Source organism: Sipha flava, unplaced genomic scaffold (assembly GCF_003268045.1).
Source record: "Sipha flava isolate LNK unplaced genomic scaffold, YSA_version1 111_pilon_pilon, whole genome shotgun sequence".
In the NCBI taxonomy this organism is placed as follows: Eukaryota; Metazoa; Arthropoda; class Insecta; order Hemiptera; family Aphididae; genus Sipha; species Sipha flava.
Window position 1 is genome coordinate 1,256,962 of NW_020271729.1, and position 14,061 is coordinate 1,271,022.

A 14,061-nucleotide genomic window follows, 5' to 3' on the forward strand; every position below is an offset into this window, starting at 1 on the left:
ATATGTCTTGATATAAAATTTACTAGTATTTTACAGAATCAATAAAAATATTAATTATTTAAACACTTTTACAAGTTGCACAATTTATTCATCGGTTTTCAAAAGATAAAAAAACAGAACCCTTTCATAAAAATAAAATCGTCATTAGTAATACGAAGAAAATTTAAAATCAGTAAAAAAAAAAAATCATAATTTTAACCCTACTAATATAATGATTAAACAGTATAATACTTGAAAAACTCGAGTAGGTAATTAAAAATGTATTTACATTAAAAAAAGCGAATTCAACAAACATACAAAGTCACAATTTTATTACTATATTCTTCTTTATCCATTAGTCATAGCCTATGACTTATAGGATATAAATTATCTACATATTTTATTTCTAGCTTCAAATAAAGAAATTGATCTGAATTAGCTCTTTAGCTTTCATAAATCCATTAAATGATTGATGGATCTGTTAAATAGATTTTTGAAATTCCAAAGACATGATATAATAACGTCGAGTCATTAATAATTTATTAAATTTTCAAGTTGCAATTAAATGACATTTTAATTAGTCCACATTAATTCTAGAATTGCCATAAACAAGTAACCCTACTTAAAATAATTGGTTTTCTATGTTTGAATGTACAAATTAATTCACAAATAAAAGACACGTCCAAAAATAAAATAGGATACGAGAAATAAGGATCTAAAAACCGAGTAAAAAATTTGATTCTCTCTAGGTAATAAACATTACGACGAGAAAATATTCATATCAAAGGACGGGATACGATTGAAATGTGTGTACTGAAAAAACAGTAAGCCATATGAAAACTTCGGACGAGAGAACACGATAAAGAAAATCATAGTTTCTGTAAAGCAAAAAAAAAATGAAATATAAACGTCTGAAATCTGACGTTAATACGGCGGTAAAAAAAAAAAAAATACTTATTTTTAAGAGAACCACACGCGCACCCCAATCGTTAACGGATAATGTCGCGTACAAACGCGGGACAGCCACGTACGTACAAGAGGGTTGGAAAAATTTGACTAGGAATCCCCCCCATTCCGTCATCATTATATTAGGGAGAGAGAGAGAGAGAGAACAGAGATAGCAAGAACAGCCCTCGATAATTTGTAACAACCCGAGCGAAGATAATTAAAGTTAAAAGGAAAAAAAACTTCCGATCGGGCGCGCGCGCGTATTATAAATATTTCAATAATATAATCGATGTCGGCTGCAGGGGATATCAAAACGGTCTACGTATTGCGGGCGGGCGGGCGGGAGGGGGGCGGCACAGAGGTGTGAGCGCGAAACGCGATCGGCCCGCGGCGGGTAAACGTGTGAAAATTCAACAGGGAGTCATCGTTCCGCCGCCGGTCGGCTGAAGCGGAGACGAAGGGACAACGTCGCTGCCGTACACACGGGGACGACGCACAGGGTGGCGGCATATGTGTGTACGCGGTTTTACACCACGGGCACGGAGACGGCGCGCGGTAAAAGTCCACGCACACACACACACACGGGCGCGCGTAGGTAAATGTACACTCGATCGTCGAATAGGTATTATAATGACGGCGGCGTCACCTTGGTCGCGCGACCGAGCAAGTGAACGACGGCGGCGGCGGCATGCACACGACGGCCACCACCGGCGCGTGGAGATCGATACTGCCGCCGTTGAGCGAGACGCCCACCCCCTCGCCACCTACTCCGATCCCGGCACGATGACGAACGGGCGACCGCGGGGATCGCGCGTGCTATGTAACCGGCGACTTGGCGTCTGCCGCGAGCCGCCAGACCGGCGACAGGCGCCACATCGAGACGCCGCCAGCCCCCGCCGATGCCGAGCGCGCAATAAACTCTGTCGCCGCTGCCCGAGAAAATTACCGTACATCCACTGTATCGTAATAACGAGGGGCGTGACGGCGGCCGTGCACGCCACTTCCCGAAGTTCCCGGCACCCCGCGACGGCGGTGTCGTTGTTTGCGGCGGGGAAGCGACTCGTAAACGCGCAACCGTTCGTATTGACGTCGATGGCGCCACGGCTCTCGTGCCGCTTTCGCCAGAGTGTGTCTGTAGTACGTCTGTGCGTGTTTTCGGGCGCGTGTGCGTGCGCGTACGTGCGAACGCGGCTTTTGTACTTGAGCGATGAGGAGGAAAACGCCGTCGATAAAGACCGCTCGAAATGCAAAGTTCGAGGTAAAAGTTATACGGGCCGGGACGAGGAGCTCCGCCGAACCTGTTGAGCGAATTCAAACACGTTTTCGGGCGCGGGAACTTTTGCGGTCGGCAAGTGCCTCGGCCAACGATAATATTACGAAACGTTACACACGTAAAACGTATCCCCTCCACCGACCATTGCGCGGTATTACGTACAACAAAATAAATAATAATATCGTCGCCTCAGTTCAAGACAGCAATAACTCAAAAATATTCAGAATTGAGTTATCTACGTGATATTATTTGCAAAATTACGACGATTTCGATTCTATAATGTAATAACTTTTAGTTGCATTATCCACCTCTAGAGGTCATTTATTTCATTCTAGAACCAGTAGTATCATAATTTAAGTTATTGCGGTCTTGAACTGAGGCGTCAATATAATCAAACGGTTTGTGGGAATGCGACGATTATGTATAACGTACATTATCATAGCGTAACAAAACGGAATCGGATTTCGAAAATTTTAGTAATCTAAAACCATAATGATTATTATAATTAGTTACTATCATATTTACTATCGGTACCCTTACATAATTATAAACTAGTTTGTAACAATATGATTGTTTGATCGGTCCATCATTGCGTACGTAATGCGTATAATAGTGACATTTTTACCTGATCTATATTATTCTTTTTAGTCCTTGGAACGTTTTACAATTTCGTGTTAAACTGCTTTACAGCCAACGTATTTTAAAACGATTGCTATTTATTGTTATATAATAAAAGGACTTTCTTTCATATTTTATATACAGGTTAAAACTAATCAATTTATTTTGAAAACTAAATGTTAACATTTATATTTTCCAATATATATAATTCTTTTTGGAATTTAACATTTATCTATAGAATCTTTAAACATGCATTTTTATAATAAGCATAATTGATGCAAGAGTAGTAGTCGAGTTGTAGTCTTGATAGAAGAATCTATCCAGCGATGGAACTTCATGACGGTGTTTGGTCATTTAAAAGGTCCCAACACCATTTGCATTTCAAACGCCTTCTAGGATCACCTGGGATGTTTAGTGTATATAAGTTTGAGACAAGAGGATTGCGTTGGTTGAATAAATTAGAGTGGAAGCGTTTATAGTGAGTTTTGACTACTTATTTTACTGTTGGTATGGAAAGGTCATGAAGTGTATCGTTAAAGACATAGAGAAGAGCTTTTGTAATTTGACGGCAGCATTTAAACGGGAAAGTTTGCAATTTGTTTATATTTGAATTTATATTTGAAGGTTTCACTGAACTCCTGAGTTATGTACCATTTGACTATATTGGTTTCAAGATAAGTTTATAAAGGATTATTTTATCGTTTAGACTGATGTGTTTGGAAGTTAGAAGGAGCTGCAGCTGTCAGGATCTGTTGTTGAGAGTATCTCGCTTATTGTAGATATGATGAGCTCAGGTTAATCTTTAGTTTCGATAGAGATCTAGATAGCGGATATTTCCACGGGGGATATTTGTTCTGCAGCCTCATTGTATATTTTTAACAATTATGCCATCTCCAATTATAATATATGTATGACTAAGAGTACTAAAGATGTATTCATACTGAATTGAAGAGATAGTGTGATGTGATGGGCTATATACAGCGTAAATATTTATGGGGATATTGTTTAGTACTAAAGATTTATCACAAGCTTGCAAATTATTTGTTTGATATAGTGGTAAAGGATAGAATAGTTACGAAGTTGTTATTATAATGGCAGCCTCTATATGAGCTGTGCCATCTGTATGATTGGTTTTAAAAGTATTGAAGCCTGGTAGGTTCATATATGACGAATGAGTGAAATGAGTGTCGGAAATTAGTATATCTTCTGTTGTTTTGTAGAATAGCTAATAACTCGTCTTTGCAGTTAGTTAGACCATTTGAGTTCCAAGTTAGGATAATAAATTAATTAGAAATTATATTATTATTTGACATTTTTTTTTGGTAATGATGCTTGAGATAAAAGTGGTGAGAAGAGAAATGAGAGGGCATATATGATCGATTTAAATTCTTCAATTAATTTAAGTTGGAGTTGAATTATTATTGGAAAGATGGTGATCTCCAGCTTTATTTGTATACGTACGATGTTTTGGCGGATGTTCTGAAGTTGGTTGCTGATGGTGAGGCTGAAATTTAGTAGCGGTGTTGGATGGTTTTGGTAGGTGTTTTTCTACTTGAGATGTTGAGACTTCTTTGGATAAGTTGTTTGATGAAGCAGGGAAGTGATGAAGATATCGCTAACGCTTCCTACTAGATCAAGATCGGCAAAGAACAAGGGTGTGTTTCTTTTAGGAAATTAATTCATTTTCGGTAATTTTTGGAGTTATTTGATTGTATTTTTACATAATCTGAGGTAGATTTACAGATAAAACTATCTAAGTTTATGTCATTAATTAAACTATTTCTTAGTTATAAGAAGCCAAGGACACATTGAACAAATATAAGCGGAAGCAGGATAACCTTTGGTGCATCATTAATGGTATATGTTTGCGCTTGATTTTGCAAGTCTGATAGCCCATCAGTATCATTGTCGTTGATGGCCACAGATTTGGATTCACGTGGTGTGAAAACGGCGTAATGGTTTGATGTAACAATTTCTTTGATTTATTTATATTTTTTGTTGTAGATGATTGTGGTGGTGCTTCAGATAAAGTGCGCTTATTAGATAAATTAATATAATTAATTAATTTAACAATTTTATCGTAGACTATTTTAATTGAAAATATGGTTTTGGTGGTTTGATTAGATGGCATTTCTATGCTATCTTATCTATAGTCCAAAGGTTACCGAATGCGAAGGTGCCTGAGTGTATTTGTGTAAGTGTCGTACTTCGTATTAAGTTAAAATATTTAAAATAATTATATAATGCAAATAAATAATAAATAGAATATAACCCTGCTGGTACACTCAAAAGTGTTAGGAAGTAGTAATATCACTTCTGAAGACACAAATTAGAAGTTATATATTCCAATGGATTGTGATACAGATGCGAACATATTCGTCAAGCATCGAATAAATGCGTGCCTCACAGCCACACTGTTCACGAGGAAGTGTAATATATATATTTAAAATTTTTTTAACACATACTCGTAGATCAATCGAATAAATACTACTATTGGTTAGATTATTCATTTAGGGTTTGGGATTTCTTATATTTGCAATTTTTCTTATTATTATTTTATGTAATGGTTGTAAAATGATTTTAGGAAAATATGTAATATTTACTATGGTAAAACTAACTTAAATACAAATTTCATTTTATACATTTGCAACAATTAAGGAAAAATGTGTTCTTAAATTTATTCTACATAATTGTACATTTTATTGTATTTTGTTAATTGTACACTAATTTTTATAACTATGTATTATGAAACATTTTATAGATCTTTATAGTTTTACGCTATATTTTCAAGCTATATATACTTTTTTAGCAGTGAACATAAATAAAATTTTAATGATCTTTTTCTTAAATGCCATAAAATACGATACATTAAAGATTCATTTTGTTACCAAATTCCCAGTTGAAAAAAATTTAAGCTTAATTAATTTGTATTTTGATAATTTTAAGAGCATAAATGTATGCATTTAAATGTTTTATTAATGAAAAAAATCCAAAATGATCATAACTATACATTTTAAAATAAAATTAATTTTTAATATATTATTTTTAGTGAAAATATTATTTAATTACAATCATTTTTTTTTAAGTCCTACATACGTGACTGCAATAAAAACTATTTCGCAAAATATATTTTAAATACCTACACTTTATTTCAAATATTTGGGCTTATATAAAACTACACTGGCGATAACACTGAAATCTTATGAATTTTAAAATTTTTTAAATTAAGAAATTTTACTTTTGTGATTCGAATAATTCAAATTCAAGCTGAATTACTTCAATTTTGAAATGTTATATTATATATATTCAGGTAAAAAATTAAAAATATCAAATACTTAAATTCTACATAAGTCTCATAAATGATAAATGCCTTTGTGGTATTGTATATTAAGAGTTTTTAAAGAAGTGATAGAAATATTTTACAACCTAAACTTGAAAAATCATTATATGATAAATATGTTTTATTTAAATAAAATTAAAAAAAAAATCATTAAAAATTAAGTGTTTTTATAATTAAATAAAATATATATTTTGAAAAAAATCACAATTATCAATTTTATATATATATATATATATATTTTTTTTTATTAACTATTAACTGAGTAGGTCGTTTCACGAGTGGAATATTACTTTGACGTCATGACCTAAAAATCACCCAGTCTCGCCTACATCAACATTCGGATGACTTAACATTTTGGCACTCCAATCCACAAATGTATGATTTTACTCAAATTATAACTGATTTTTAAAAACGTATTTTGAAAAAAATCCTGGTCTTAAAAATGCAAGCAAAAATGATATGGTTATTATTTATTATGAATAAATAACGAATAATCAAAATCATAAAATGCATTATATTCTTTTAATCAATATTTTAATGGGCACGCCAATTTAACCAACAAGTGTTAATTAAAACATTTTACTTAATATTAATACTAAAAAATAAAAATAAATATTTTATAGTCTTAATATACTTGTACGATTCTTACTTTGTACAAAAAGATACAGGATGACTCAAATAAATAAAATAAAGTTTACTGATTTATGGATGAAATTATTTTTATGATATAATAAACACACGTAAAAAATAATAATGAAATAAGTATTGGTTTTAAATTAAACCTATTCTATAGTATTTTATAAATAATTCAGCATTCAAATTAAATTAAATAAAAATTAAATATTTTATTATTTTAATTTAGATTAGTTATATTTATAACTAATGTGTATATTCATTAATAGATAATCATAATAGATAATCAATAATAAATTCTGCATTCTTATAGTTTATATTTACATGGTTAATTTCGTTAACAATTAATATTAATAAAATCTAATTTTGATTCAAAAAATATTGCATAGTATTAAGCAATCTTATTTAAACTCTGCTTAATATTATGTATATCATTAATTATTATAAGATTCAAAAGTTGATAACATCTAAGCATATAAAAGATAATTTGTTATTCTTACCGAAATATGTTTGATCTACCGTGCTGGGTAGTGTACTTCTTAACCTCTGGTAACCAATGAATATCAGGTATAACATAACAGGTATCCAAATTGATGGTACCATATACCAAGAAGTAATGGTGAGTGACTCAATGAAATCGGAGCTAAATAATCTCAGCCTTCGATCAACGGGAGCCAATACCCATTCTTTATATTTAGGGCCTAATGACCCGACTTGCCAAAACATTGGTTGGTTCCAATCTACAAGGCTCTGAAATATGATAAAATACATCATTTCAAGTTTTAAAATTAATCATTTATAATTCAAATAATATATTTAGATAACATATTCTTAGGTAATTAAAAAATTAAGTCACCATCAAAAATTAAAATACAATAAAAATATAATAGAATATTTTATTAGTTTATATTTTATTTTTAAACTATTATCGCAAATAGAATTGACAATAATAGGGTAATATTCTACTACAAATTGTATAGTAATATATATTTGGCTTATAACATATGTGAAATGTAAAAATCTCTATAAATGATACAAAATTAGTTCAAACCGATAAAACATAAATATTAGATCTAAGAACTTAAATAATAAACAACTAAAATTCTTAAAATATTTATTTTCTACATTAAAGAAAAATTATAAACACTAATTTAAACATCTATATTTTTCTATTTATGAAACATATGAAAAAAATATTAAGATATTTTAAAAATGATTCTTCTAAACCATCTTTCATTCGTTTTTTTTATCTTTTTAATAAAATATCTGGTGTGATTTTTGAAATAAACATTTCAAAATCAATTAAACTTTTCCTTGGAAAAGGGGAATTTTGAACACTTCGAATTCTGATTAAAATATAAAATATAAAGTATATATATATATATACGACTTAGATAATAAATCGAACTTTTAAATCTAAAAAGTCATTTTATATATAAATTTTCGAATAGAGATTTTGTGCAGTTATATTAAATTTAATTTTTAAATTAATTTATTACAATTTATTCCATATTAGTTGATAATTAAATATGATTGGAGAGCAAATAACTATAAATAATAGGTCTGGACAGAAGAATGTGATCGAGAAATGAAGACCAAGAGAGTTAATTTGTCGAAATATTTCTAGGCGAATGTATCGATCAATTTTATCAAAAGGAATGACGTCACAGTTTTCTCAGCTGCTTATATCCTGAATAAATACTATTGGAAGCTGTATAAACCAACAAACGTCTATGTTATTTAAGTTAACTATGGATAATATAGATTATTGTTTCTTTGAAACTATTTAAGTTGCTTAAAAATAAACATTAATTCTCCTAACAAAACAAAATAAAAAAAATCTTTAATTTTAGTACAAATTCAAAATGTAATGAAAATCAATCTAACGTTAATGAAAATATCAAATAATAAGTATGACCTTATATAACTATATACTTAGATACTATATAATAATACGTATTTAAATAATTAAATAAATTTTATGTATTATAAAAATTAGATTATACTATACTTTACGATTGATAAGTATAACTAGATTAAAGCATTTTTAAATAGTTTTATTAAAGTATAAAATGAAGTTTTATTGAGCTATACCTTACAGAATATTAATTTTTAAGTATTTATTTTTCAAAAACACACATACATAAATTTTTATAAGAGGTTTGCAAAAAACTACTGCGGGTTGAAAATATTGTCAGAGTTCCAAATATTTCCTTCCTAAGAATCAACATAAGTATTAAATATTTGCAGACCCGATTTTATAACATATGTGTAATCTATATGATGTAAATCAACTACCTAGTTTCCTTGAGTGCTCGGAACTATTAAAAATATATATAAAATCGTTGCCAAGTTTTACCATTAGAAAATACGATTTGATGAACTTTAAAAAACTTCCTAATTTAATATTTGAAAGCAAAAATTATTAGCGAGAGAAATTATAAATATTTTCAATTTTATTCAAGACTAAATGCATTTACAAAAAGTATATTCGTATATTAGGTATAAAAGAGGAATAAAAAAATTGCATTTCATACTTTACGTATTACGAACGCATTATAATTTGAAAAATTCATTAAAAACAATAAGATTTTTAATAATATTGAGAACATGATTAATTTTTATATTTCTTTTTAAAAATTTTGAAGTTATTATTTTATAATCACAAGCTTTTCGTCATTAATAGTTATAAGTAGGTATTTCGTAACCAAGGCCAACAAACTGAAATATGGTATATCACTAATTGAAATTAATGCACCATTGAAAAAATAAAATGTCTGCTGCTTAAATTGACCATACATGCCGATTTAATAGAAATGCATTAATTAAATACAAACTATAATAATCAGTAATCAAACAAAATGTTAAATTGGTGGCCAACTTAGGTAAAACTTAAAAAAATATAAAATGTTTGTTAAAATGATGTTATTATTAAAAGAAAACAATATCCTACAAATCTTAATGAAAATTCATAAAAACGTAAATTTACATAATAGATTAATATTATATTATTAGACAGTTAGAAAAACATGAATTACATACAAAAATAATTAAATAATAATTTTCTTATTTTTTTCGAATTCAAAAGTATTGTAACCTACACTCATTATCAAAACTAAATATTTAATAATACAAACTTAATAACTATAAGTAATTTATGTACGATATATATTATATACCATATCATTTACCTTCCCTGGAAAATACTAATAACAATTATGTCATATATTATTATTTTTAGAAATTAACAAGAAAAATAATATGACTGTCGGTAAATTTGTCGTAAAATCATTAAAATATGGTTATTAATTAGTTATCTTAGAATTATTTCATATATTAGAAAATTATGATTATGTATTTTTTCTTACGCTTATAAAATATAATGTAGTTACTAAAAAAGTACTTCAAAGTATAATTTGAGATTTAAACCAAAACAATTCTTACTGATTATAAAAAATGTTGTTTTCAGGATATTTTATAATGTATAATTCTGAAATAAATAGAAACGAATTTGTTTAAATGTTTAAAACCGTAATTATTCATAAATAAATATATACTTGAAAATATTTTAGAAAATTCAGTTACACAAAAAATATATACCTAAACCATATTTTGAAATCGTAAATAATTTTAGTTTAAATATTAACACTTTAATATTTATAAAACAGTAAAACATGTCTATCATTTATTTTTTATTATAATAATTACTTATTTTATCAATTATAATAGATAAATCTAGACTTATAAGATATGTTTTAAAGTATACTTAAAATATTACCTCGTTACACTAATGAATCTTGCGTATAAATTATTCATTTTTTGTCTAGTTATCCAATTATTACATTAAATATATATTATATTTTAATATCAAGTTTAATATTGATTTTTTTTTTTTTTTGTCATATTATAACAAGAAAACACTAAATCATGAATTTTTTTCTCAATATAATCATAATTGATTTGACCAACTAAATTTCTCAATAATAATAATTTAATAAAAATCTTGATTATTTAGAAACTATAAAATAATAATTAACTATAATGCTTTAATCCAAATTTGTCATTAAAATGTTCGTTAAATGGCCAGTTTCAGTAATTTAACTTTCTGACTTCATTATCTAAAATCTTTCCATTTAATTATAAAACGTTTAGTTAATTAAGATTAGAGATATAGTATTAATAAATGAATGGTAAAAATATAACACTAGGGTGTTAAAAAAAGGACGGAATAATTAAAATTGTATATTTGAATGTCGTAATTATTAAAAATTCGCAAAAGTTGATATTAAATTATTTTCTAGTTTGCGAGAACACATAATATTTTACCAATTTATAATTAGATTTATAAATATGACATGATTTTATGTATTTATGATTTTTTTTTTTGTTTAAATGTTTATATTTTTTAAACAGATGAAAAAAAGCGACACAAATTACGATAAATTAATCACAATCTAGGAGGAAAAACTATTAAGTACATGTTATGAAACAGTAAATTATTTAATTTTTACGATTTAAAAAATAATAAACCTCGTAATAGACTTAATAAAATAAATATTAAATAAAAATAAACGCAATAACATACCATGTTGCCAAATATGAGGCAGTTACCATTTTGAAAACCATAATATAAGAGTTATTGATTAGTCAAAAATCGATAAATTCATGTTAAATTTACTTTATGAAACTTGGATTCTTAATTCTAATTTGAATACAGTTTAAATTTAAACAAATGAGAAAATCTAATATTATCTTTGTTATTTAAGCCAACAATTTATATTGGTGAATTTTTATTCAATTGATTGATAAGTTAATAAATTATCATAAATATACAATTAAAATTTATTTTTTTAAAACTATACCTATACCAATTTGTTAATATTATAAACATGCAATAATTTTGTGGTATTATGTAATTTATTAAAAAAAATGATAATACTCATAACATTTAATCGTTTCTATAAAAATTTTATATTATTTTGTTATTTTGTATTTAAATAATAATAATTCAAACATAATAATCAAAAACTGAAAAGTTATACAATTATTACATATGAAATAAAAATATTTATATTTTTATATACATGCATTTTTTAATTAACAACTCTTTCAGTATTAACTGTCAAAACTTCACAATGCAATGATTAGATACATAAAAAGAGATAATAATAGTGTTTTATAAAATATACAAAATTTTAGCTGAACTACTTTTAAATAAATTATTATAGTTATATCAAAAATTATATAAAGACTTGATAGATAGAAGTAAGCCTTTATTAATTTGAATTGAAATAAGTATAAAAATAATAAACACATAGTATATATCACTATATAATCTTATGTAATACAAATATAAGCAATAGGAAATAAAGTAATGTTTCATTTTAGTAGTGTTAATGCTATTATATAAATGTCAAAAAAAAAAAAAAAAAACTCAACCTGTTACTTATTGAAATCTTAATAATTATTGAAGAATGTTTAAACATATTGTTGATTTAATGTATAACATCAAAAACAAACTATAAACTGACTACTTAAATTGTTAGAAGTCAAATTATAAGAAGTTGTTTCTTCCATAATATTATCTTTGATATAATAAACAGCCTTGTAGACAACCAACACACAAAAAAAAACCAATAATAATATTAAACCATCAAAACACCCTATTACATAATATTTTTGTTAGTTTTTTATATTAATCAAAACTAACCTATGCCTCAAATATTAAAATAAGTTTTTCAACAATTTATAAAAATTCTTAAAACAGTTTAGAAAAATTCATACAATACCGACACATTTAAGAGGCAAATTCTCCAAGCGATAAAAAATTATAACAATTACTTATGTGTTAATGATTTCTTTTAATTTTTATACCCTTTTCAATATTGTTATGAAAGTACATCATCAAAACTTGTATTTTAAAAAATATTGTTCAAATTTTCCATAAATATCAGTTTTTAATTTATTTAACAACCATCACCAGCCTAGAAGTGGGCAAAAAGGCTAATCTACATCAGAAAATATAACCAGAAGATTTGGAAATATCATTCTCAAATTAATGCATTTATTTTAGAGCATACTTAAGAAGTTTACAAAAGGAGAGTAAAATTGTAACTAAAAGTGATCAATGTATGTTTGTATTTATAAAATAGAATATTTTAGTTAAAATATATCTTTATATTGATATTGACCTGATATTTGAGTATTCTATATACTCTATCAAATTATTGTTCTATAGAAATATAATAGTCCACACTAAAACATTTTTAAGGTCATTAATGGAAGAAAATCATTTTAATGAAATTATTGAATCTTTTGGTTCTTAAAAGTTTAAAAAAAATGTATAAGCCAACTTTTACTTTATTATATATAATTAAATAGTTAATGCATATGTATTTAAATCTAATAACATTTATTTAAGGTAAATTTAAATAATAATTATATATATTACTTTATAGATATCTAAAACTGCTAATTTGTGATTTGTTCAAAAAATATATTATTTTTATTTATTTATTTATTATTGTCTAACTGAAATTTTTTCTTATTTTTTAAAGGAGGGAAGCTAAAAAATAATTTTGTCCCAAGGCACTTATTCATTAAATACATCTTGCATCCTTTTAGTTGGGAAACATCAAAATTTAAATAAAAATGATATAAATAATTCACATTTTTCATTTTAGTCTTTCAAAATTACATTTTTTATGCTATTAATAGCATAAAATAATTGTTGTCAATATTAATGAATGTTTTAAATTTAGAGTAAAGTGTACAGTTATTGGCACTATGAAAATTTTTATTTGTAATTAGTGAACATTTTGATTATTAAACGATTTTTTTTTTTTTATTTATCTGGACAAACTAATCATGTCTTTTTATCAAGTGTTCCCAATAATAATTATTTATCATTAATTTAGTTACTATCAAAGTTTTCAGTTGTCTCAAAAATCTTGAATATTTGGTAAGAATTTACTGTTTTTAGAACAGTACTGTAATATTTACTGTACTTAGAAATTAAGCTCTTAACACATTGATGGACAGTCACGATAAAGTACTGCTATAGCAGTACTGTAAAAACCAACTGAAAAGTGACACTACTTCTATAGCAGTGGTTTTTTCAATGGTACCATATGGAAGAGTAAGTTGTACTGCCCCATACAGTATAATGGGATATTGGGCACTGATAAAATAAGGTCGATATAATATTATTTTTCTATAATTATGATTTATAAATAGATATTGGATATTACTAGAGCGCGGATTTCTATGC

At 27.0% G+C, this 14,061-nt stretch overlaps 1 protein-coding gene across 1 annotated transcript in view; it reads right to left on the reverse strand.

The window, feature by feature from the left end:
- Positions 1-14,061, reverse strand: part of LOC112688847 (fatty acid 2-hydroxylase) — a 40,960-nt gene that overhangs the window by 21,277 nt on the left and 5,622 nt on the right. The window contains exon 2 of the mRNA XM_025562243.1: positions 7,292-7,541. Coding sequence (XP_025418028.1) covers positions 7,292-7,541 — 250 coding nt within the window. The remainder of the gene's footprint in view (positions 1-7,291; positions 7,542-14,061) is intronic.